Here is a 25,484-nt window from a genome sequence, read left to right on the forward strand (position 1 = left end):
TATAGACGGAGGAAGTATTATACTTTTGGCAGGGCAGACGACTTAACTTTTTCTTTTGAAATGGTGTATTTTTTATCTATTTTCCATACAAGTTTTTCTTAAAATTTTAAAGGCTGCAGTTTGGCACCCAAACAAGCCATACGGCAAAACATAATCATGTCAAAGCTAAATTGCAGATATAATAATGGGTTTGTTATTTCAATGCGTATTACGCTTTTATTTCAAAGTCAAGCAAGGTGCTCATCATGTAGCTTAAAGTTTCAGAATATTTTTTTGAAGTAATTGACCAATGTAGCATACATGGCCGCAACGCTGTCGTATCATCATGTAGTTCCGCCTCGTCCTTCCTTCTCAATCTGGCATGTACTTTTCTATGCTACAAAAATCCTGTAAAACTAAGTAGACCCCTTTGTTCTTTAAGCAAATTAAACGTTTCTCGCTGAGGTGAGATGCTCTGGGATATTGATTGTCGACTTGTTTATTTGGTGGCGCCGTGGCGGCGATGTGGTTGGATCTTTGATTGGTACCAAGAGCCGCCTTCTTGGGGTTGACACTGTGCTGGTTCTGTTGGTTGATTATTTTTCTCGTACATCTCCTTGGACCCTTAGAATAGCGAAGACTTTAGAACTTAGGTCTGTTCAAACCATAGAATTAACCTTTGGGTACCCTGAATTGTACACGCAAAATAGTTGTATCTTGGCAATAATAATAACTCTAGTGATTTCTTCAGACCATTGATTTTGGCATGATTGATTAAGCAATTCTTTTGGCCTCGTATATTTTGAAAAGCTACCACAACCAACAATTATGTACCCTAACGCCATCAAAGTGCCAATTTCATCACCAGGTGGTCACGAACAAATAACAAAGATTAGAGGAAAATAAAACGAGAAAATCAGAAAAGATACTAACGAAGGCACGGATGCCAACACCGCCAAGACAGACCTAGGCACACGACAGCTATCCATTCGATCAAGAACAGTCGGTCAGCAAGATCAAAACACCATTAGCTCAGCGACCCAAGACATCAATGAGCCAAATCACCGGTGTATTTCCCACAAACCACCACTACACCGTTGCCCATGATACATGACCCCAACATAAAAGGTACTTATTCTTTTTTTTTGCGAGTAAAAGGAGCTGATATTAATTCGTCATAATTACAGAGAGGACCTTACAAAAGATGAAAAAACAGACCATGCCCCTCTACAACTCGACCACGCAGCCGCCCATGGCGCCGTCGGTGGAGCACCGTCGCTCCTACTCTCCTTGACGCCTTGGATCGAGAGTAGACTCTGAGCGAGCGGGAAGTCGCCGATCGCCGGCCCCGAAGGGCCTACACCGGAGGGCACCGCCGTCGTCGAACCGAACCACCAACATAAAAGGTACTTATTCATTCTACAGAAGAAATGTTGAATCAGAGGGTTCTCCTAGCTTCTCGCTGGTGTATTGGCAGCTAGAGAGGAGGGGAACATGCGGAGACTTTCCTGAAGAAAAGTCGATCGCTTCTCCCTCAACAACTCCACTAGTTTAATGGAAGAAATTTGCTATGTTATAAAAGAATGTAAATGGCACATGCCCGGTTCCGGTTTTGCCTGCTTCGCATCCATTGATGCTATCACCACGTTTCTGTTGCAGATGCAATCATGCAATGCCAGAACAGTAGAGCTTGGCACCTGACAAAATATTGCAGATTCACAGATATATCCCCTCCTTTTGCGATGCCAGTCAATCTTGCAATTCAGTCTGTCAGTGCAAACAAACAATTTAGACGATCCATTTTTTGGATTCTTGAAACTGGGTGGTAAGACAATCCAATGTTTTTCTTTATGAATGTTCCTGGCCATTTAACGAACAAACAAAGCACCCACCAATCTCCATCCTTTCCCCGAGTATCTTTGAGTAGATCCACTGATCCATGACAAATATTGCTTGAATTTGTATTGGTCGATACGTGTGCTGCACGTGGAAGTATGCCACCACCGAGAACCTACCATTGGCATAGGACACAATCCTTTGGTAGCTCTGCCGTGGGCAGATAGCGATGGGCAAGAAACAGCCGGGTACCAGCGGATCCCAGAGCGTACCAGTGATCCAATCGACAACGTATAATGAGATCAACTTGGAATAAGATAAGCTTGCGCGCGAGCGCACGCCTAACAGTATTTGGCATTTCTTCTCCACAGCGGCGACTCCCCACGCCAGTGAAGAGCTAAGCCAACTCACTCCGTCCAGACTATTCTCTGTCTCTGCTCAGCTTCCCTCCCTCTCCTCGCCCACCCAAGAGGCCATCCACCTTTCTCTTGACCCCATCCTCCTCCTCTCGCACCTTATCTTACCCATTTAAATACCTTGCATCTTCTCGGGGGGAGAGAGAGAGTAGTGAGAGGTTAGACAAAGAAAGCGAGAAACAGAGAGAGACAAGAACATGGCGTTGCTGCAGCACCAAAGGTTGCCCGGCATTGGCTGCGGCGATATCTTGGCACGGGCAAGATCACAATATCTGGCAGCGGCGTCCCATGCCCCTTCTTTACCTGTCTTGCTGCACGTTAATGGCGGCAGCAGGCAGGCTCATCTCGTCTCGCGTAAGGCCGGCAACGCCCAAAGCTTGAGCGGGAGGAGCAGGAGACGAGAACTATGCGTCGTCGCGGCATCCACGGCCAGCGTCACGCCTGCCTTGCCTAGCGGAGTCAGCGCCAGCGATGTCCTTTGGCCCTCAGCTGGTGAGTTTCGAGCTTTGAGATTCTTTTGCCTCTCCTGCTTTCCCTGGATCTTCATGTTCATTCCCGGTAGTCATAGTCACAGTTGGGTTTGCTCCCTTCAACGATACCTGTCAGACGATGGCAGTTATTTCAGTCTTTCTAAAACATCAGTTTCATGATCTTACCACCAGCTAGACTTCCAGAAAATAGAGTTACCACTTTTGACATACTTTTCTTCTCCTGGTGATATTATGAAGGTGCATTCTTGGCGATGGCAGTGCTAGGAAGAATAGATCAGATGATGGCGTTCAAGGGAGTATCATTGACAATTGCACCTCTTGGAGCTGTCTGCGCTGTGCTTTTCACCGCTCCAGCCTCGCCAGCTGCCAAGGTTTGTGGTCAACAGCAAAACTTAGTTTGGATACTTTTATATTTTGTAAGACAGCTAGTAGCCTAGGGCTGGATTTAGAATGACTTATTGCATTGATTAGATTTACAGAAATGATATGTACATAATGCATCTAATCTCTTCTTCCATGAGTTCCGCAAAACAATACTTTTCAAAAGCTCCATCCACAAGCACTTTCTACCCAAGTATTAGAACACTTTGAATTTTTCGAAGACTTCTATCATCTGGTATTGAGGGATATACTGTAGGCATGTAGAACTTGGTTGAAATAACCCTACTCTACTTGCTTTCTCAAGTCATCAACACGCCATCAATGTTTATGTTTCCTGTCATTTTCAGTGTAGTAACTGCCATGTCATAGCTTCTCATTCGCATTGCAGAGAATCAAGAGATCTTGATAACCAATACTGACACTAGCAGGTGATTTTTTTGCAGAAATATAATATATTCGTCGCCCAGATTGGTTGCGCAGCAATCGGTGTGCTTGCCCTTTCGTTGTTTGGGCCTGGTTGGTTAGCAAGGGGTGCAGCTCTTTCTGCTTCCATAGCATTCATGACCATCACAGGTTCTACACACCCTCCAGGTAAAAAACCAGCATAAATTTTCCATCTGGTATATTACCCAGATATATGCATATGTGGTATTTCTATGTGCTTTACTGAACTCTTATTAATTTGTGATTTTTCTGCAACGAAATTCAGCAAGGACATAGTTTAATATCACCTCTTTCATGATGATTACAGCTGCAAGCTTGCCTCTCTTGTTTATTGATGGCCCGAAGTTTCACAACTTGCAATTCTGGTATGCACTTTTCCCTGGAGCAGCAGGCTGCGTCATTCTTTGCTTGATTGTAAGTTAACTGTACCTCTGACGCTCCTGAAAGTACATAAGAGCTGTTATAATGAGAGCTGAACATTGACCCTTGAATGCACATGTTGCAGCAAGAAGTGGTGGTTTACCTGAAGAAGAACTACAAGTTTTGACTCAAGCACCGTCATTTCATGACTTCTTGAATCATGGTTTGATTATCATCCAAGATGTGCCATAAATTGTTAGATCAGCATTTGGAAGGAGTTGACAAATTTAGATTTAGTTTTCTTGGCTCATTTGCCAAGGGAAAACTAGTAGGAAAATAAAAGCTTATTTTGCTTGCTAATTGTAATTGATCATGGTAAAGACCATGCAAATGTAATGTACATATATACCAATGAGAATGGAGTATGATGTATATACTCACTATCCCTACATTTATGTTTCCCAATAGTATTTCTCATCTAACATAATTTTGCAACCATAAAAGAAATAGAATATTCCCAATAACCTCAGGTAATCTGAAAGGAGAAATCATGCCATTCACTCAAACATGGTTGCAGTTGCATGCACGCTTGCACAGTTGTAGTAGTAGTAACCATCCAAAAGGTAAAAGATGGATTCAGTAATGGAATATAGGTGGGAGTGGGAACATAGGATGCAACACACACACACAATTTTTTTTTAAAAAAAACGAATATATGGGAAACCTATAGAAAGAGGATACTATGCTTAACATACACTCCAAAGTGTGTATCATGATAAATTACTTCAGTGCTTCACTTGAACCAATCATCCTGAACTACTGTTGCCCTACTTTACCAACTTATGAACTTAGTTAATCAGGCTATTTAAATCTCATGAACGAAAACATGTAGTTAGATGTGTTACTATACATCCCAGTCATCACCTCTACTGCTAAAGAATCTCTTAGCAGTTAAGTTTCCATAGATCTCTGAAAATTCAGCAAGGCATTTGCTCCTAACATGATAATGTGCTTGTGTGTTTCGGCTAATGGCTACTCCTGAAAACTTAGACATGTCAATTGCCCAAGCTGGCTTCACATACTCCACTGTGCTCATTGAGCTTGCATTCGCAAACAAGAAATTTAGAAGGACGTCCTCACAATTGAAGAAACTGTCAACAGTCTCCCTTCCTACCTCAGCCTTCTCGCTCCAATACCTCTTAAAAGCCAAGTCATGATCCATAAATGCTGCTCCAGTCAGTATCATGTTATAACCTCCTTGTTGCCGAGCATATCTCTCATTGCGGTATTCCAGTGGAGTACCTTCAGCAAGGCGTGGATAGTAGCCAACGATCCTGTCAGGGTGCTCCCTCCATACCTTGAACCCACGCTCTAAGTCATCACATGGCATCATGATATCATCATCAAGCTCCATAACAGCTCTTGTCTTAATTTCTTCGTCTATGTTGAATCTGTTGTTCAGAGTGTTCTTATCTTCAACTCTGACTCTGACAGGAACTGCTGACTTCAATTCATTTTGTACTGGGGGACGGCCCTTGTTCCAGACAACTACAATCTCCCTCACTGACGCACATTTGGAGTAATGCTCCACAAACATCTTCAAATTCCAAAGCCGGGCGTCATATGTCATAGTTAACAGTGTGAACTGTGAGTATCTACCCTTGATTGGATATGGCCCTTCAGCACCATTGCCACCATATATGTAGTGAGTTCCAAGACAAGTTAGAAAAGTTAAAATTAGTATAACTACTGCTACAGAAACTCGGCCCTTCCAAGTTCTGTAGTCAATTCTCCCACCGAGAAGAGAACCCAACTTGTTCAAACTGGAAATCAGCAAGCTTAGCTTGTCCTGTAGAACGAATTGCTGCTTTGCATGGAAGAAATCATCCCGTTTCTCAGTTTGTGGAGCACACCATCTGAGTGGCAACGTGCACTTAATCGCACCAATGAGCCCACCAAGCAGCAGAACTAGTACAAGAGTGACTCCATAAATCATGTACCCTATGGTCGGGCGGTGAACTGAATCACTTGAGGACACTCTATCACCATCCATTACCCCAATCCAGACTTGACTTGATTGAAGCCATTGAACATCAAGATGATGGGACCGTGCACCATTCCATGCATGTTTTTCCTTTGGGGGCTTGTCGATGGCAAATGATACCTCAACTTCCTTGTATTCATTTGCTGTCAGGATTTCAACTTTGAAGACTTTGATACTATGGCCAGATACACCGCCACTATCTTTGCCTATACGATAGAGATTGCCGTCATAAATGAATGGCCTGCCTCCATTTCTAAAATTCGACCTGTTAGCCATGCTACGAATTGGATTATGCCTGTGTGGATTCCAAGGAGCAAGAGGAGAGCTGCTATACCAGATACTGAGCTCTCCATTCTGTTTTCCACCATAAGAGCTTAAATCTGATCCAAGGAGCCAATAGGAACCCTGGAAATTTATGATAACTGAATCTACAAGTGGCTTCTCCAGAAGGACCTTCTCCAATTTCCACGTAAGGGGGAAATCTAATGCACGGTATAACCGAAGATCTCCATTCTTACTACTTTCCGGCATCATATAGATCTGCAGGTTGAGGCAAGTAATAAAGTACATGTGAGGATGAATAGAACTGGAACTTCTCGATAACGAATAATAAGCAGCTTTGAATGGGATATTTACCTTGTTATGGTAGCTGAACACATATGGGTACGAAAGATGCCAGTCCTCATCTAGCACCACGCCCAATTGCTGCCATGTTGCACCGGAGTCCTTGCTCACAGCAGCAGCAATGTCACCTTGTGATGTAACTGGGTTCTTCGTCTCGAAAAACATGTAAATGGCATCACCCTGAGGAAAATTCAGTTTCGCATCCATCCGGTCAAGGTACAAACCACGACTGAACAAGAACTGATCACGGCGATCTTAAAAGCTCTGATGAAAGATACATGGCGGGGGGACGAATCACGACGGCAACTACTTTCGCCTCTAAGTATCAAAATGTACAAGGCTGATGTTCAGAGCAGCACAATAATTTGGAGCATCAAGCATCGAACAAGTGCACATAGTTGCAGTGTCGCTGAAGTAATATAATTGAGACATGGGCCCATTGGTGTGGTATATCCGTACTTGGGTTACTACTTGCTAGATGCGGGACACACAATATGGCGTAATCAACGCAGTATCCGTCGCCCTGCCTGATCATGTACATGCCCGCCAGCAGAGAGCTACGAACGGGCGGGAATATTGAAATCAGAACGCGACCAAAGCTTTACCTTCGCACACTAGCTTGGAGAACCAACCATCAGACAAGTGACCCAGTTGATACTAAGATATTCAAATCTAGTGGCATAATCGATGAGGAACACAGAATATGGCATAATCGATGCAGTGTCCGTAACCCTGCTGCTTTAGTGCTGTGAGAGCTGCTAGCGCGAGGGAACATTGGAATCGGAGCGCGACGAAATTGAAGGTTCGAACCTGGATGAAGAGGAAGGGGTTGGCGACGAAGCTGCTGGGGAATCCGGCCTCCGCCACGTCCGCGCACGTCACCGCCGGGTTCGCCACCGGCCAGGCCGCTCCTTCGTCATTCGAGATCCCCCACTGCGATCCACGGAAAAGCCCAAGTTAAACGCCGCATATAAAGGACGCGCCCACTGGAGCAGAGGAGGGAGTGGAATTACGTGTTCGATTGGCTTGAGGGTGAACGGGGAGTCGCCGAGGAAGACCCCGGCGGACCAGGAACCCTCGGCGTCGGCGCCGCAGCGGCGTGTGGCGGGCGGGTGCGGGAAGCGGGGGGCGAGCGCGCGGGAGAAGGCCGCGGCGACGAGGGCGAGGAGCGTGATCGCGGCGCAGAGGTAGGCGAGCGCGGATGGCGGGGAATGGTGGGGGCGCCGGCGATGCGCCGCCGTCGCCGGCCGCGGGGACGACGACATCGGCCGGCGGTTACAGATGGAAAGCTCCAGGTGCGCTTTTCTTTCCCCCACTTCGGTTCGGTGACGTGTCGCGCAAAGAAGCAGTTCCCAGCTGCGCGGCACCTGTGTTCTGCTGCCCGCTGGATCAAGACCCCGAAGAAGACTGGGACGTCGATGGCCGATCTGATGGCTGCGGTTAGCCTGCAGAAATATGTTGATCTCTTCCCTACGGCGACCTTGTGGCAACATGAAGGAATGACATTTTTCGCCAAATTTGAATTAAGCAGTTTTCATTATGCAATGTGAATGGTAGCACGAAAGAAAAACTACTGGAATATGAGCAATGAGAGCAGCAAAAAAAAATTGACAGGAACACGGCACTTTATTGATTAATTAACATCAATACAAAGAGTCTCTTGGATGGAATCCGGGGCAAAATCTGAAGTAAATCCTAAACTAGCAAGATCGCATGATCGAGCAAGGATGTGTGCCGCTTCATTTAAAGAATGCTTGACATGTTTGAAGGTCACTGAGGAGAGCCTCGCCACCAAAAACTTGATGTCTTGAACAATCGAGCCCACCGGAGAGCGATCAGGAGCCGAAGAATTCAAGCGCTGAATCAAGGACAAACAGTCGGAGATGAAGATTGCCTTGTCATAGCCTTTATTGCATGTGATCATTACCGCATGGCGAAGAGCCAAAGCCTCTGCTGTCTCCGGAGAACTGAACCCATGGAGTGGTGCATTGGCAGCCGCCAGACACCTCCCATCATGATCTCTGATCACCGCTCCCATCGCCATACGCCTTTGATCATCGAACAACGCCGCATCGACATTAACCAGAACGGCCCAGGCGGCAGCGGAGACCATCTCAATGGTGTATTTGGTTCACGCCTATTACCCGGATCAGGTTTGTAGCAATGCTGGATGATCATGTCCACATACGCGAGAACGCGCATACCAGTACGCTTGGGATCAGCTTGACCTCGATTGTTCCTGACATCATTTCGAGTCTCCCATATATTCCAGCAACCAACAGCCAGAATCATAGCCTCCACCTCAATTCCTGACATCATTTCGAGTCTCCCATATATTCCAGCAACCAACAGCCAGAATCATAGCCTCCACCTCAGTAGCTTGAGACAAGAAATCAAAGAGCCAAAGCTTTGGAGACACTAGGTCACGCTGTTGTAACTTGAGATTATATGAGCCTTTGATCACCCTCCACACATCCTTTGCGAACGGACAGAGAAATAAGGAGTGCTGAATATTCTCCTCTGAACCGCAGAAGATGCAAGCATTACTAACAGGAATGTGGCGGCGCTGCATTTGCACTCCGCTTGGAAGGCAATCCTGAGCGAATCTCCATAAATGAATCAACATTTTCCCAGGAGCTTTAACTTTCCAAATGGCCTTCCAATGCTTCTCATCGCCCACCGACATTGAGGACATCCCTCTGCCTTTGACACTGCGGTTGATGAAGAAACAATCAGAACGAGCAAGGTTATAAGTTGATCGAACAGTGTAGATTCTTAGTATGCGGCCATCGGACATAATCTTCCCCTCCATGTCTACTAATCTGGGTCTGAAAAATTCTGTCTGCAGTCTCTGGGTCAAAGAAAGCATTAACAGTTTTAGGGATCCACTCCATCGTAGATTCATCAATGAGACAACTTACAGTAGCAATGTCGGGGATGGGTTTCAGAGGTCGAAGCATATAAGGTGGTAGGTCGGAAATCCAAAAATCAGAAGTGATCTTCACAGACTTCCCATTCCCAATACCCCATTGAACACCTTGCAGGAGAAGGTCCCGACCAAACAGAATGCTTCTCCACGTGTAAGAGGCCGATCTTGGTTTGGGGGCATTCAAAAAATCCGAGTCTAGAAAATACCTCCCTTTTAAAACCCTTGCCCAGGGTGATGTAGGTTCAGTTAACAATCGCCACCCCTGTCTCCCAAGAATCGCTTGGTTAAATAAGACTAGGTCCCGGAAGCCCATGCCTCCAACGGCTTTGGGTGATGACAGCCACTCCCAAGAACGCCAGTGTACTTTCTTCTTGCCATTCTCCACTCCCCACCAATGGTTTGCAATAGCAGACTTCATCTTGTCACAATTGGTAATGGGAACTTGAAAGCAACTCATAAGCGAAAGTTGGAATAGCCTGGATCACTGCCTTTAGTAATGTTTCCTTTCCAGCCCTAGACATCGGTCGATCCACTACTCCATTAATCCGTTTCCAGATCATGTCATAAAGAAACTTGAAGGTCGCCGTTGGTGATCGTCCCACAGACGTGGGCATACCCAGATAAAAGTCATTCAGTATCTCGCACACCTTCACACGTTCTTTAATTTGATCATTGCAATGGTTACCAAAGAAGACTGAAGATTTGTCAAGATTAATTTTCTGGCTAGATCCTCCACAATATGTCTCCAAGGTATTTTTTAGGGAATCCACACTCCTCTTATCACTCCGAGCAAAGAAAATGCTGTCATCTGCCAGTAAATGGGATATAGGAGGACAGAGTCTACCATTTCTGATACCATAGCACCTCGGTTCTCACTTTGCTGCAGTAAACTTGATAGACCCTCTGTGAATAGAAGGAATAAGTAGGGCTGATCGGATCCCCTTGACGAATGCCCCTAGAAGGCACTACTGCAAGTGACGCATCTCATAACTGATTGAATCCAGGCAGGAGCAAAACCAAGCTTGCTAAGACACCCATGGAGATAGTCCCACTCGACCCTATAGTAAGCCTTCATCATATCAATCTTTAGAGCAAAAAAAAGGGCATTTTTTATCCTGGTGTCGAATAGTATGCAAGCACTCAAAGGCTATTAGTGCATTGTCAGTGATAAGCCTCCCTGGTATAAAAGCACTCTGATGTTCCGAGATAATCAAAGGCAATATCACCTTCAGCCTGTTAGCCAAAGCCTTGGAAGTGATTTTGTAAATAACATTGCGGAGGCTGATTGGTCGAAAATTCTTCAGATGTTTTGCATTAGTGACCTTAGGGATGAGGACAATAACCGAATCACAAAACCCCTCCGGTACTGCCCCCCCCCCCCACACACACACACACACACACACTTATAAACGACCTCACAGCAGATCTCCTTCCCAAAAAAACTCCCAATGGGTTTGATAAAATAGCGCCGCAAAACCATCAGGTCCAGGCGCCTTCATCGGTCCCATTTGGAAAAGAGCACGATAACAAGGAAAAACAAGTTGAAGAGAGCACAAAAAATGGGTTTGGAGATGTTACATGGATTCCAAGGTCATCAGTAACATTCATAAGTTTCAGATTTACACTTCTCTGCGAATCACATTCCCAGGTCCCAGCAGTAGAACAGGTTCCGGTGCTACCCTCCCTCGTAGGGCCTCCGAGTTGTAGCAGCAGAAATGGGGTATCAATACCAGCAGGCAGCAGCCCGTGCCGCTATGCACGCATCCATCAGGCGCACCATAACAATCGAGAGAATCTATATGTGCCTCCGAACCAGATCAAAACCGCTATATTTACAGTTTCTAGGTGTACATATGCATGGTGCATGTTTTACAATATCTTCCTAGCCTTTAGGTACCGGTACATGAGGAAAAATCCAGCTACTGCCCCGACTGCTATTCCACCAGTTGTCGCCCAAAATGCCCACTGCTCCAAAAATAAACTCGCCGTCAAACAAAAGAGGGGCAATGCTATATCGACTAGCAGCTAGCGCAGGTAGGTGGCACTGACGCGGAATAAAATCTGAGTACAGTGCTATACCGAGTTCGTCTCCAGATATGATGTAAGGTTCATGCCAAATATTCCTACAGGACAGATAAGAATACAACGGATTAGCCAGGTTTTTAATGGCTGCTACTCAGGAATACCATGTAGCAACTAGACTCTCAAAAACTAGATTCTAGTGAATAAGAAAATTCATGAAGGTGATCTTTTATATACCTGCAATTAGTGCTCCTACTGCAACGCAAAATGTTCCAACCTGAAGAAGCAGCTCCACCCTGCTTACCTCCAGTCTCCGGGAACTGTAAGAATGTCCAAAGTTATGGTAAGGAGTAACACCAGTTTATGATATATTAGAGATTTGGAGCAACTTAGCTACAGATATTTATTGTCGCAAAAAAAAGATACTGCACTACGCAAATGTGTCCTTTGATTTTGCCCCCAAAGGGATTCTACTACCTCATAGTCATGCAGAATGACATCTAAATCCTAACTAATTCAGCCCATTGGATCATAACGGAACAGATGGGTGGTCTATATTGATTTGAAGGTACGATAAAGGACCTCTTTATTTACATGAAGTAATATTATTTCTGCCATAAGCATTTTTAATTATCCAATTATATTGGGAAACTAAAAATTCAAAAATATGCGCACATAGTCAAATAATTTTTAAGCTCATGTGGTGATAATTGACGGACCTTAAGTTCACTGCAATTGAATCTTCCATTTCTCTTGCAGAATCAAGAAGTCTCTCTGCCTGGCCATGGCATGATTCACATCTGACAAAAAGAATTGAGACTTGGTGAAAACACAAAACCGCAGGGAATAAACAAGAAACACATTAATGTGTTGCAGGACTCACCTTTGAAGATAATTTTCCAGTAGCATTTCAATTTCTTCCTCTTCTTCTGTTGAGGTCAAAAGTTACAGATCAATTCACGTTAGGAACCAATCATCTGGCTAATATCAAATAACATACCCCTGGCCACCTAATAAATTTACTTTATTTTTATTTTCCTCTCAGAACTTGCAGACACTCCACATAAACATTAAAAAAATATTTTCAATTGCTTTCCTCTCATTTTCACGAGTGGTTTCTTCCTTCTTTTTTTCGTTTCATATCTTTATAAGCAATATCACAGATGCATTTTTACTGTTGCAATTTGCCACTTTAAACTACTCGCATATGCTACAAAGGTATCCCATCAATGCTATGTATGAGGACATAAGATATTGGCCTGGCAATTAGATGGCAGAAGGACATAATGAAGGAACAGAAGGTGCATGGTCGCAATGATAAAGTTCAGTTGTACCTTCAGCGATATGCTTCTCTAAAGGAACAGAACATTCCACATCATCGCTCAGTTTATCTAGTGTACAATTTCTCCCCATAATACATATTTTACGAATTTCATGAGGATCTTCTAGGAGATCAATGAGCATTTGCTTGAGATCACCTGCTCGTGAACCCAGCTCAACCTTGACACATGAATACAGAATCAAAATCAAATCAATTTGACAACTGTGTCCAGGAAATTATTCTAAAGGCAGATTTAATACCAGTGATTGTTTGCTTAGACGAAGCTGCTCCAGAACATCACCTGTCAACCGATTTGGTAGAACTTCAAGCAACGTGGCTACCTGAGATTAGAGCCCATAACCAAGTAGCAATCATCCCATTAGTTCAGTTGGCAGAGGTGTTATAGGGAGGACAATATGCAGCAAAGTTGTGCACTTATAAGAGGCCAGCAGAAGGCACAAAGAAGGAATGAAGTGGCAACATTATTGTTTGCATGCTGATGTATGTACTTGGCATAAAGTTGTGTGAACTGAACTGTGGAAATAGGGAAGGTGAACAACAGTCGACAAGTGCCTGAGGTCATCTACTAAGAACAAATCAGAGATTACCCTTAAAATGAATACACATGAAGAAAAACGAGCAACAACTTCATCGTAGATATACTAACTCCGTTACAAAATAAATGTCGCAGATTTCTCTAGATTCGCACGTATCTACACACTAAAATGCATCTAGATACATGTGAATCTAGACAAATCTGTGACACTTATTTTGGAATGGAGGGAGTAGTTCTGAAGAAACAAAACTGTGATGTGAAACCAGGAACACCTTATGGAAGGATGACTTTTCAAGTACTCACTCGAGGCTCAACATGCATTAATCTTCGCTCCAACCTTTGTATTCTCGAAAGCAGTGCGGCTTCGACAACCTAAACATAAAAGGAACACAAAGAAAGATTGGATCATTTTCCGCCCAATATTGGACCGACTGGCACTCTCAAACTCTATGAATACGAAATACAAATGGAAGGGCCACATAGCAGCATGTTTTACTAAAAATTCATTCATAAAACTAAATCAATGAAGTTAAACGTGTATAGTAGTACAATCATGGATAATTTGGAAAATCATGGACATGTCTGCACTGCTGTTATTCAAGATTTGACTTACTTGATGACTAGAGAACTCTAGAAAATCAAGGATGACTAGTCGAGTGGTGTAATCATGCATATACGTTATTTTAAAAACATAATAAAACTTGTGATTGTTTAACATGCTTCATTGTTGAAATTACAATGTAGATATGAACAGAAATAAGCAGCTATTTAAGCAATTCTGAGGCTCTCGAATCCTAACCGAGTTAAAATCAGTATACCTTGGTCCACCAAAAAAAGCACTAAACCTCAATAGAAATATAACTTTCCAAGTTTCCATTGATATAATAAGGAGAAAAGAAATTGACAGAGCAACATGACGCCATATTAAGACCATCCACAGACTCCAAATACAAATGAATACAACATTTTTTTGCGAGAAAACAGATGAATACAGTAACAGCATATCCATTACCTCAAGTTGAAAAGGCATTGCAGGCCCGCCATTGATGTTCCTTGGATTTAACCGGGGTAGTAATAACTCTAAAAAGGCCTTTCCTCCTGAGCTGCTCAAGTTAAAGAAAATATCAATTAGTTTGTTTTGTATGGTAAGTTCACCAATGCCAGTAGGTTCCAATCACAAACATATAAACTGACCTGTTATAGTTGAATATAAGGACACGTTCATGCATAGCAATTGCTCTCAACGAACCAAGATTGAGTAATATTGCTTGTTCACGTACCTACAACAAATGGTGAAATATGAGCTTACACGAGCATCTTATATAGAAACCAAGATGGTTAACAGAAAAAGTGCATGAATGATCATGCAAGTTGACAACACAGAGAATAGCTAAAATAAATTTGCAGGAAAATCAAAAAATGTGCTGGACACCAACCATAGTAATGTTTCTTAAAAAATGATTTAACTGAATTGTAGTGAAGGTTTCAGAAACACAGATGTAAGCAATACTTGAGCTGAAATTACGAGCCTATGACATAAATATTCTAGTGCATTAACTTTATTTCTTGTTTTCCAAAATTTTCAAGTGCAACTATTTGTGGGCTCCATGGTTTACTGTAAAAACACCGCATGCCTTTTCACATTTAACAAACAGGAAACAATTGAACTGTCGTAGGAGTAGGACCGTGGCTCAAAATCCATTGTTTTAACAGATGAAATGATGTACAAGATAAGACTTTGATAAACAGAGGGAAAATGTGTAATTAAGCAGTGAAAAGATTCCTGTTACCAGCAGCGAAGGCATTGAATTCATTAGCCATAATGATGGGTCAACACTTCTGGTATCTCGTAGACGGAGACCTAGCAGCACGAGACTCAAAAATCACAAGTATGCAAGTGCTTGAAAACCACAAATAAGAAAGTAATATCTTTATTGCGAAAGTCGTGGTTGAGCTCAGGTGTAGGTACACCATTTAACTTTGGACATAATTTTGTGGCGTTATAATTTAACAAAAAATCAAAGAAAAAAACATGATTCTAGTACATCATCGCACAATGTTACACATAAAACTGGAGAGAAATAAAATGATATCTGGCAAACACAAAAGAGCACGTTGTAGCAAATATACTTGAATATAAAATTAATAGAATTTTCCCTTTTTTGCTTCTCCAAAAGATACAACATATAACCATGAAATTTTACAGGTCAACCTAGATTAGTACTGCAATGCTTAGAATTGTTTTTGGATTTTTGGTTCACTGGAAATATCTAATATGATAAGGACTGTGCATGAGAAATAAACTGATTCTGCATACCACTTGATTTCAATAGCTGCCGCCGGCTTATCTTTTTGGTAGACACCCTTCCATTAGACTTCACTTCTATGACCTGAGTACAGTTCGATATTGAGGTGAAGGTTAATTCGCATCTTGCAAGGTGGTAAGCTCCAAAACTTGTAAGGGGCATTAGTCCCCTAAATCCCACCCACCCTTTCAGAAAAATGTCCCTAGCATGGCAACTCTTGATTCGAACTATAAGAATATAAAAGTACACATTGGTTCTTCATAATATTTGTTGTCAGAGTGACCACATTCCAGTGTCTCCTTCTATGTACTATTCAATGCTGTTGGAGCCTCAGACTGTGAACAAATATTCAAATAATGGCCATCCCCTCAATTTCCTTCTGTTTCTCTACATTTGACATCATCTCACATAAGCAGTTATAACAAGACATTAAAACCTAAGGGCTTGGAGGTTTCCCTAATGCCCCGACCCCTCTTGTGACAGTTTCCCTCGGTTTACTACGTACTTTGTAACACTGGGAACTATGTGAGGTTAGGCATAACAGACCCTCAGTTTTGATCACCACTCGCAGAGGCAATAGGAGGCACGAAGGCCCGTGTATGTGTAACTCTCGAAATTCGGTTTCCCCCAACACCTCACAAGAGAAATACGAGGCTACACACTTGTTCATGGCAGCATGAAAACTATTGTACATCCTTAATTGGCTCCATGCTAACTCGGGCTGCCTATTTATGAGGATGGTTGTTTCGATGCAGCACGAGCTGTTCGCAATGTCACTGGAACCTCTCACGGCGGTTGTGCATCAAAATGCAACTCTGATGTCACAACTGACAAATCATGCATCTCGCAACGTTGGTTGTGAATTTGGTTAGTTGTTCATCATGTTCATGTGGGTTGGTTGCAACGGCACAATGCAAAGAAACCCAGCCGGAGCTCGCTCGGGGCATACCTCGTAGACGGGCTCCCTGATGCCAAGCGAGACGTAGTCCGCGGCGAAGCGGCCCGACCCCCTCGATGCCCCCGCGCTCTCTGCGTCGCGGGCCCCGTCGTCTCCTCCCCTCTCCTCCTCTTCAAAATCCTGCTCCTCGGCAACGGCCCGCCCATCATTCCCGTCCGCGGCCCGCGGCGCCGGGGGTGTGAGCGGCAGAAGGAGCCCTCCTCCCCTCCGCGCGCAGGCGGAGAGCCCTAGCGGCGGGAGGGGCAGCCTGGGCAGGCGGCAGCGGGGCAGGAGGTGGAGCGGCAGCGGGACGGGGAGGACGGCCTGCGGCGAGCACGGGGAGGAGGACACGGACGCCATGGGCGGGCGCTCCGCGGGGGCATCAAGCGCGCGCGCCCCTGTATTTTTGGGCGAGCGACGGCAATGGCGAGGTGGAGAAAGAAGGAAGGAAGAAGCGAGGCGGGAAATGCTATCCAGTGGTTGGGCTGGTGGCTGTCCTGGCTTCCGCGGAGGGAGATCGGGGCCGTCCGATTCCTGATCTGACGGTCCTGGTTTTTCCGGGGTGTTTGCTCCTTTGGACGTACCTTCTGGCCGGTGGGACCTCCGGGGAGAGAGTGCCTGGTGGTGGTGAGTTCAGGGCTTCACGACAGCCTCCCGAGACCTCTCGGTCACATTCTTATCTCCTCTCTCTTTCTTCTCCGGCTGCGGTGAGAGCGAAAGTTGCTAGAAAAATCTATTGGTGGTAAATGTTGGACGCATCCATGAAAACTGCAGAAGTGTGTTTTGTGTGTGGTAGGTAACCCTAAGATCCCGAGAGCTTATTCAGGGGAGCATGAATTTATTTGGTGGCGGGAACGCTCAAGTCAGCAGAACAAAATACGGGACACTAGTTACCCCGGTCTAGTCCCCATTTGCCTTGACTGTATTATATGAGGGATAAATGTGGAAGGATTACGATGTGGTGAACTTGGCGAGATCTGACGATGATCTCGACAAGGTTTTTGTCTTGTATTGCATTTTTCACTGATCTTGTAAATCGCCGCATTTCATTACCATATCGTTTTGACTAATTGAATAGGCATTGTTCTTGTTGATCATCCGAATAAAGACTTCATTTTACAGAAGATACTTAAAATATTTTACATGTGATAAGACTCATGGAATATGGGCGGATAAGCATTCCAGTAGATATTGATCTGAAAGTGGAAAACAGGTTACCATGAAAAGCACCATCTGACTCATGTGTACTAAATTTCTAGATCCCGTTGTTGGTCATTGATCGGAGAGATATCTTGGTCATGTCTACGCATTCCTGAACCGTAGTGCAGCACGTTTAATTAAGGATATACGATGCTTAGGGTTTTGATTCGGGATCGTCCGAGTGATAAGAGTGAACTCTGAAATTATTGCGGAGAGGTATCGAAAGATGTTCTGGAGTCTATGAATTGTTCGAAGATTTAAATAACATGTTTTAGTATTTAATTAAGTGAATTAAATATTAAAAATGAATTTAAAATTAGGATAACCCCTAATGGGCCACCATATGGCAACCCATTAGGGGGCGCCTCCACCCAAGGGAATGGGGGGCGGTGGCCCATGATGGTGTCACCCCCACCAAACCCTAGGTGGGGTGGTGGCCCAAGGGGCGCATATGGTGGAGGCTCCACCCCTCCCCACGCCTATCATGTGGTTCCAAAATATTGGAGCGTGCTTACTGGGTTGGATCTCCACCATACGCATGCCGTCGTTGAAGGAGATATGCCCTAGAGGCAATAATAAAGTGATTATTATTTATATCTTTATGTTTATGATAAATGTTTATATATCATGCTATAATTGTATTAACCGAAACATTAGTACATGTGTGATATGTAGACAAACAAAGAGTCCCTAGTATGCATCTTAACTAGCTTGTTGATTAATGGATGATTAGTTTCATAATCATGAACATTGGATGTTATTAATAACAAGGTTATATCATTGTATGAATGATGTAATGGACACACCCAATTAAGCGTAGCATAAGATCTCGTCATTAAGTTATTTGCTATAAGCTTTCGATACATAGTTACCTAGTCCTTATGACCATGAGATCATGTAAATCACTTATACCGGAAAGGTACTTTGATTACATCAAACGCCACCTGCGTAAATGGGTGGTTATAAAGGTGGGATTAAGTATCCGGAAAGTATGAGTTGAGGCATATGGATCAACGGTGGGATTTGTCCATCCCGATGACGGATAGATATACTCTGGGCCCTCTCGGTGGAATGTCGTCTAATGTCTTGCAAGCATATGAATAAGTTCATAAGAGACCACATACCACGGTACGAGTAAAGAGTACTTGTCGGGAGACGAGGTTGAACAAGGTATAGAGTGATACCGAAGATCAAACCTCGGACAAGTAAAATATCGCGTGACAAAGGGAATTGGTATCGTATGTGAATGGTTCATTCGATCACTAAAGTCATCGTTGAATATGTGGGAGCCATTATGGATCTCCGAGATCCCGCTATTGGTTATTGGTCGGAGTGAGTACTCAACCATGTCCGCATAGTTCACGAACCGTAGGGTGACACACTTAAAGTTGGATGTTGAAATGGTAGAACTTGAATATGGAATGGAGTTCGAATATTTGTTCGGAGTCCCGGATGAGATCCCGGACATCACGAGGAGTTCCGGAATGGTCCGGAGAATAAGATTCATATATAGGAAGTCATATTCCAAGTTTGGAAATGATCCGGTGCATTTATGGCAGGTTCTAGAAGGTTCTAGAAAAGTCCGGAAGAAATCACCATGGAAAGTAGAGTCCCGGAGGGACTCCACCTTGCATGACCAGCCAACCGTAAAGGGGAGGAATCCAAGGTGGACTCCCCTAGGGTGGCCGGCCAACCCACCTCAAGGAAAGGTGGGAGTCCCACCTTGGGTAGGACTCCCTCCTTGAGTAGGTTTCCCACATATGGGAGGTTTTAGTGTTGGGGTCTTATTCGAAGACTTGGACTAGAACTCTTGGTGCTTCCACCTATATAATGAGGGGCATAGAGAGGGGGCTGACCACTTCAAGCCTCAGCCTTGGCCGCACCCCTTAGAGGGCCGGCGCCCAACCCCCCTCTCTCCCCAAACCCTAGCGGTCTCTCTCCTCCACCACATCCCGCACGCTTAAGCGAAGCTCCGCCGGATTTCTCCACCACCACCGACACCACGCCGTCGTGCTTGTCGGATTCAAGAGGAGCTACTACTTCCGCTGCCCGCCTGGAACGGGGAGGTGGACGTCGTCTTCATCAACAACCGAACGTGTGACCGAGTACGGAGGTGCTGCCCGTTCGTGGCGCCGGAAGCGATCGTGATCAAGATCTTCTACGCGCTTTTGCAAGCGGCAAGTGAGCGTCTACCGCAGCAACAAGAGCCTCATCTTGTAGGTTTTGGAATCTCTTCAAGGGTGAGACTCGATACCCCCTCGTTGCTACCATCTTCTAGATTGCATCTTGGCTTGGATTGCGTGTTCGCGGTAGGAAATTTTTTGTTTTCTATGCAACTTTATCCTACGGTGGTATCGTAGCCGTGTCTATGCATAGATGGTTGCACGAGTAGAACACAATGGTTTTGTGGGCGTTGATGCTCTTGTTATCTTTAGTTTGAGTACTTTGCATCTTTGTGGCATAGTAGGATGAAGCGGCTCGGACTAACTTTACATGACCGCGTTCATGAGACTTGTTCCTCGTTCGACATGCAACTTGTATTGCATAAGAGGCTTTGCGGGTGTCTGTCTCTCCTACTATAGTGAAGATTCAATTTACTCTTCTATTGACAATACTAGTATCACCGTTGTGGTTCATGTTCGTAGGTAGATTAGATCTTACTCGAAAACCCTAAACCACGTAAAATATGCAAACCAAATTAGAGACGTCTAACTTGTTTTTGCAGGGTTTGGTGATGTGATATGGCCATAATGTGATGATGAATATGTATGAGATGATCATTATTGTATTGTGGCAACCGGCAGGAGCCTTATGGTTGTCTTTAATTTCATGTTGAGTAGTATTTCAAAGTAGTTGTAATAGTTGCTACATGAGGTGAACAACCATGAAGACGGCGCCATGAACCTTGACGCTACGCCGACGATGATGGAGATCATGCCCGTTGATGATGGAGATCATGTCCGTGCTTTAGAGATGAAGATCGAAGGCGCAAAGACAAAAGGGCCATATCATATCACATATGAACTGCATGTGATGTTAATCCTTTTATGCATCTTATTTTGCTTAGATCGCGACGGTAGCATTATAAGATGATCCCTCACATTAATATCAAGATAATAAAGTGTTCTCCCCTAGTATGCACCGTTGTACAGCTTCGTCGTTTCGAAGCATCTCGTGATGATCGGATGTGATAGACTCAACGTTCACATACAACGGGTGTAAGCCATGTTGCACACGCGGAATACTTGGGTTTGCTTGACGAGCCTAGCATGTACAGACATGGCCTCGGGACAACGGAAACCGAAAGGTTGAACACGAGTCATATGGATGATATGATCAACATTTTGATGTTCACTATTGAAGCTACATCATCTCACGTGATGATCGGTTTTGGTGTAGTGGATTTGGATCGTGTACCACTTAACAACTATGAGGGATGTTGTATTAAGTGGGAGTTCATTAGTAATTAGATTAAAACATGAACTAATTATCATAAACATAGTCCGAGTAGTATTTTGAATTAATTTTGTAGAATTGGCATCCGTTATTATACCATGCGCTAGTCTTATAATTGAGATAGAAATACTGTTAAAATCTGACAAGAAACTTTACGGACTGGTACCGTATTGTTAAAGAATCAAGAATTGATTAATTCCTATTGCAAACTTTTAGTAAACCTCACATTGTTGATTCAAAGAGGTATGGTTTCAATTAGTACCTAAAGTTATCTTGTCTCCGTGAAACTTGAAGTTCAAATCTGTTTGAAAAGTAAGGAGCTGAAAATTTAGTTTTCGAAATAATCAAGGTATGAGATATATGTGATATCTAAGACCTTATTGCAAGATGATAGAATATAATTTGGTGAGACTACATGAACTCATAAGTTTTATGGGAATGTACGAAGGTTGAAGACGCAAGGCGTCACAATCCTCCAACTATTGGGGCACTAACGATATTCGCATATCCATGAAGTGACCATCCTTAATATGCACCGTTGCTAAGACTCGTCGTTTCGAAGCATCACGTGATGATCGGGTGTGATAGATTCTACGTGTGCATACAACGGGTGCAAGCTAGATTTGCACATGCAAATACCAAGGTTAAAACTTTACGAGCCTAGCATGTACAGACATGGTCTCGGAAAGTCATCATGATATGATGGATAAAATTATGAGTGAAATTGTTCATCATATTACAAGGTTACTAATAGTGAAATCCGGAACACTTGTCATATGATGATCAACTTCAAAATAAGAACCTCAAGGTTATTGGTATCAGACCAACAAACCTAGAAGTTATTAATGTTGAAGTGTTTTTCTGAATAATGAGGAAAGCTAAAAGAGAAACAGCAAAAGATATTTTGGCAGAAAGAAAGAAAAGACTAGAAAGTCTAGCTCAGGTGTATATAAATGATATACATGTTATGATTGTATTCCTAGTTAGGTCACACTATTAAATTCTTGGGTATTAGTACTATATTGGTTGGTATGAAGTGTCATACAAAAACAACGCAATACAAGAATTCAATGGCCTAAGTGACTCGACAAGGAATATGATAGGAATGCACGTCTGGAACAAAAATAAAGTGTTATTATGTTCATCGTTGGCATTCTATCTAGCCCTTAGAATTTATAATAAAGAACATAATAATTGTTATTTTGCTCTGGTCAAATAAAAACAATGAGTTGTTTAAATTATGACATTACTCCATGTACGATGGATAAGTTATTATAAATCTTAATGGTGAAACACACATACATAACACTGACGCTAAAATGCCATAAGGCAAATGATTTGAATTCCACTTATTTGTGGAACCGCCATTTAGGTCATGTTGGAAAGGAACGCATGAAGAAACTCCATGCAAATGGATTTTTGGAGTCATTTGATTTTTTGAATCGTTTGGCGCTTGCAAATCTTTTCTAAAAGAGAATGACTAAAATACCATTCATATATAGGCCAAGTTTTGAACGGGCAACTAAGTTAGTGAAAACATACATGATGATGTATATGGATCACTGGGCATAGTTGTGTGCGGAAGATTCTTATACTTCATGAAAACTTCAAACAATGAATTGAGTATATATATGTGGATATATTCGATAAGGAAGAAGTTTGAAACATTTGAATGGATTCAAATAAATTTCAGCATGAAGTAGAAATCATCGTAATAGAAAAGTCAAATATCTATGATTGGATCATAGTGGAAATATTTGAATTACTAGTTTTAGCGAACATCTAAGAGAGTTATGAAATTGTTCTACAACTCACATTTCTTGGAGTATCATAGTGATGATGAAGTATCCCGAGAGATGTATCCAAACCTAGTTGGGTCAATGATGAGATAAAATATTAATGCCATTATATTTTTGTGAATTATGCTTTAGAGACTACCGCTTTACACTGAATAGAGCATCATCATGATCCGTTGAAATGACATCATACGAGTTATGACATGGGTATAAACCCTAATAGTCTTTTCTTAAATTTTGGTATGCATAGCATAAGTAAATAAGTTTACAACCAAAATCGGATGAATGTCTTTGTTGGTTATCCCGAGAGAATTGATTGGGAATTCTTCCCACAATGGAGACAAAGACAAAAGTGTTTGTCAATGTTTCTTATTTCCAAGAAATTGTTTCTAGCGAAGTTTTTGAGTGGGAGGACAATAGAACTTGATAAGGTTTATGAACCTGAGCATAATGATCAGAGTAGCGCAGCATCGGAATTGGTTCCAGAAGCGGCCACGACGATCATGGCTCCTATGACTACAAAGTGTTTTAGCCATGGAGATCAAAGTACATATTGAACCTTGTAGGTATGGTTTACTTTGTGATCAAATAAATAATTTGTGAACAAAGGATTGATTTTGAACAATGATAAACCAACTACAAGCAAAGAAGTTATGATGGGCCCTGACTCCGTTAAAATGGCCATGCACCATGAAATCCATAATAGATGAATACTTTTTGAAAGTAAATGGATCTATAGACTTGGATGAAATATCTTTGAAGAAAGCTCGACTTGTTGAAAAATTGTTTACGACAAAGTTCAAAGAGTTGACTACGATAAGATTAGATCTTCCGTAGCAATGCTTATAGTCTATGTGGATTATTCTAGTAATCACTACATATTTCTTTTATGAGATATGCTAGTAGGATGGCAAAATATATTACTTATCAGAAGTATGTGTTAAAGGTGTATACAAGATACAACCAAGAGTTTTGCTGGTCCGTGGAATACTAGATAGGTATACGAACTTCAATTGGATGAAGTAAGTATTGCGGAGTTGGAATCTTCACCAGATGAAATCGTCAAAGAGTTTTTTGATTTTATCAGAGACGATGAAGAGGCTTGCATTTGCAAGAAATTAAGTGGGAGCGCTAAGACACAATTATAATACTTTATGTAGGTGACATATAGTTATTTATAAATGATGTAATTATATACTTGATTAAAAGGTTTCATTGAGAAATTAATTTCAATGAAAGGATATGGACTGAAACATATCTAGTGTCAAGATCTATGAAGATAGATTAAAACACATAAATAAGTTTAAGTCAAAGTACATATGAATGGATATTGAAAATAGTTCAATATAGAAATATTAAGAAAATATTCTTGTCATGTGAAGTTTTAACAAGACTTGAGTGTATCCGACACTCAATGAGTAAAAACACATGAGTGATTATAGATCACGAATAATATGTACACAATCAGATATCATGTGCTATAAAGTGTTATGAGCATATACCAGAATGATTCATATGATGATCATTGGACGACAGTAAGAATATCCTTGAGTACTTTAGAAGAACTAAGGATATTGATGCGTGTAGTTGACACGTCCGTTGGGAACCCCAAGAGGAAGGTGTGATGCGCACAGCGGCAAGTTTCCCTCAGTAAGAAACCAAGGTTTAATCGAACTAGTAGGAGTCAAGAAGCACGTTGAAGGTTGATGGCGGCGGGATGTAGTGCGGCGCAACACCGGAGATTCCGGCGCCAACGTGGAACCCGCACAACACAACCAAAGTACTTTGCCCCAACGAAACGAGTGAGGTTGTCAATCTCACCGGCTTGCCGTAACAAAGGATTAACCGTATTGTGTGGAAGATGATTGTTTGCGAGAGAAAATAGTAAAAACAAGTATTGCAGACAGATTTATATTTCAAGTATTAAAGAATGGACCGGGGTCCACAGCTCACTAGAGGTGCCTCTCCCATAAGATAAAAGCATGTTGGGTGAACAAATTACGGTCGGGCAATTGACAAATAGAGAGGGCATAACAATGCACATACATGACATGATAAGTATAGTGAGATTTAATTGGGCATTACAACAAAGTACATAGACCGCCATCCAACCGCATCTATGCCTAAAAAGTCCACCTTCGAAGTTATCATCCGAACCCCTTCCAAGTATTAAGTTGCTAAAGCAACATACAATTGCATTAAGTATGGTGCGTAATGTAATCAACAACTACATCCTCGGACATAGCGCCAATGTTTTATCCCTAGTGGCAACAAGCACAACACAACCTTAGAACTTTCGTCACTCGTCCCAGGTGTCAATGCAGGCATGAACCCACTATCGAGCATAAATACTCCCTCTTGGAGTTAAAAGTAAAAACTTGGCCGG

The 25,484-nt window shown here is 42.8% G+C and overlaps 3 protein-coding genes across 3 annotated transcripts; 1 reads left to right on the top strand and 2 right to left on the bottom strand.

The window, feature by feature from the left end:
* Positions 1–2,362: 2,362 nt before the first annotated feature.
* Positions 2,363–4,356, top strand: LOC124703916. The gene is made up of 5 exons (XM_047236153.1): positions 2,363–2,723; positions 2,960–3,093; positions 3,547–3,694; positions 3,855–3,961; positions 4,053–4,356. The coding sequence occupies exons 1-5, from the start codon at positions 2,429–2,431 to the stop codon at positions 4,092–4,094; spliced, it is 726 nt and encodes a 241-aa protein (XP_047092109.1). The 5' UTR covers positions 2,363–2,428; the 3' UTR covers positions 4,095–4,356.
* Positions 4,357–4,630: 274 nt separating this feature from the next.
* Positions 4,631–7,840, bottom strand: LOC124697095 (glucosamine inositolphosphorylceramide transferase 1-like). The gene is made up of 4 exons (XM_047229730.1): positions 7,589–7,840; positions 7,386–7,508; positions 6,588–6,755; positions 4,631–6,491 (listed from the first exon to the last, which is right to left on the bottom strand). Exons 1-4 carry the CDS (start codon positions 7,838–7,840, stop codon positions 4,812–4,814), a joined length of 2,223 nt encoding a protein of 740 aa, XP_047085686.1. The 3' UTR covers positions 4,631–4,811.
* Positions 7,841–11,064: 3,224 nt separating this feature from the next.
* On the bottom strand, positions 11,065–17,045 carry LOC124703917 (magnesium transporter MRS2-A, chloroplastic-like). The gene is made up of 13 exons (XM_047236154.1): positions 16,659–17,045; positions 15,721–15,793; positions 15,194–15,264; positions 14,598–14,683; positions 14,416–14,506; positions 13,707–13,775; positions 13,108–13,188; positions 12,861–13,026; positions 12,410–12,455; positions 12,246–12,326; positions 11,764–11,846; positions 11,584–11,627; positions 11,065–11,469 (listed from the first exon to the last, which is right to left on the bottom strand). Exons 1-13 carry the CDS (start codon positions 17,004–17,006, stop codon positions 11,374–11,376), a joined length of 1,335 nt encoding a protein of 444 aa, XP_047092110.1. The 5' UTR covers positions 17,007–17,045; the 3' UTR covers positions 11,065–11,373.
* Between the last annotated feature and the right edge of the window lie 8,439 nt (positions 17,046–25,484).

Source organism: Lolium rigidum, chromosome 3, assembly GCF_022539505.1.
Source record: "Lolium rigidum isolate FL_2022 chromosome 3, APGP_CSIRO_Lrig_0.1, whole genome shotgun sequence".
In the NCBI taxonomy this organism is placed as follows: domain Eukaryota; kingdom Viridiplantae; phylum Streptophyta; class Magnoliopsida; order Poales; family Poaceae; genus Lolium; species Lolium rigidum.

Coding starts and splice junctions, on each gene's coding strand:
- LOC124703916 (XM_047236153.1), top strand. CDS start 2,429: ATGGCGTTGCTGCAGCACCAAAGGTTGCCCGGCATTGGCTGCGGCGAT. Junction 3,695..3,854: donor AGGTTCTACACACCCTCCAG/GTAAAAAACCAG, acceptor TGATGATTACAG/CTGCAAGCTTGCCTCTCTTG. Junction 3,962..4,052: donor GCGTCATTCTTTGCTTGATT/GTAAGTTAACTG, acceptor CACATGTTGCAG/CAAGAAGTGGTGGTTTACCT.
- LOC124697095 (XM_047229730.1), bottom strand. CDS start 7,840: ATGTCGTCGTCCCCGCGGCCGGCGACGGCGGCGCATCGCCGGCGCCCC. Junction 6,756..7,385: donor ACCCCTTCCTCTTCATCCAG/GTTCGAACCTTC, acceptor AATTTTCCTCAG/GGTGATGCCATTTACATGTT. Junction 6,492..6,587: donor TGTTCAGCTACCATAACAAG/GTAAATATCCCA, acceptor CTCAACCTGCAG/ATCTATATGATGCCGGAAAG.
- LOC124703917 (XM_047236154.1), bottom strand. CDS start 17,006: ATGGCGTCCGTGTCCTCCTCCCCGTGCTCGCCGCAGGCCGTCCTCCCC. Junction 13,776..14,415: donor CAATGCCTTTTCAACTTGAG/GTAATGGATATG, acceptor TTTTATGTTTAG/GTTGTCGAAGCCGCACTGCT. Junction 12,327..12,409: donor CTGGAAAATTATCTTCAAAG/GTGAGTCCTGCA, acceptor TCTTTTTGTCAG/ATGTGAATCATGCCATGGCC.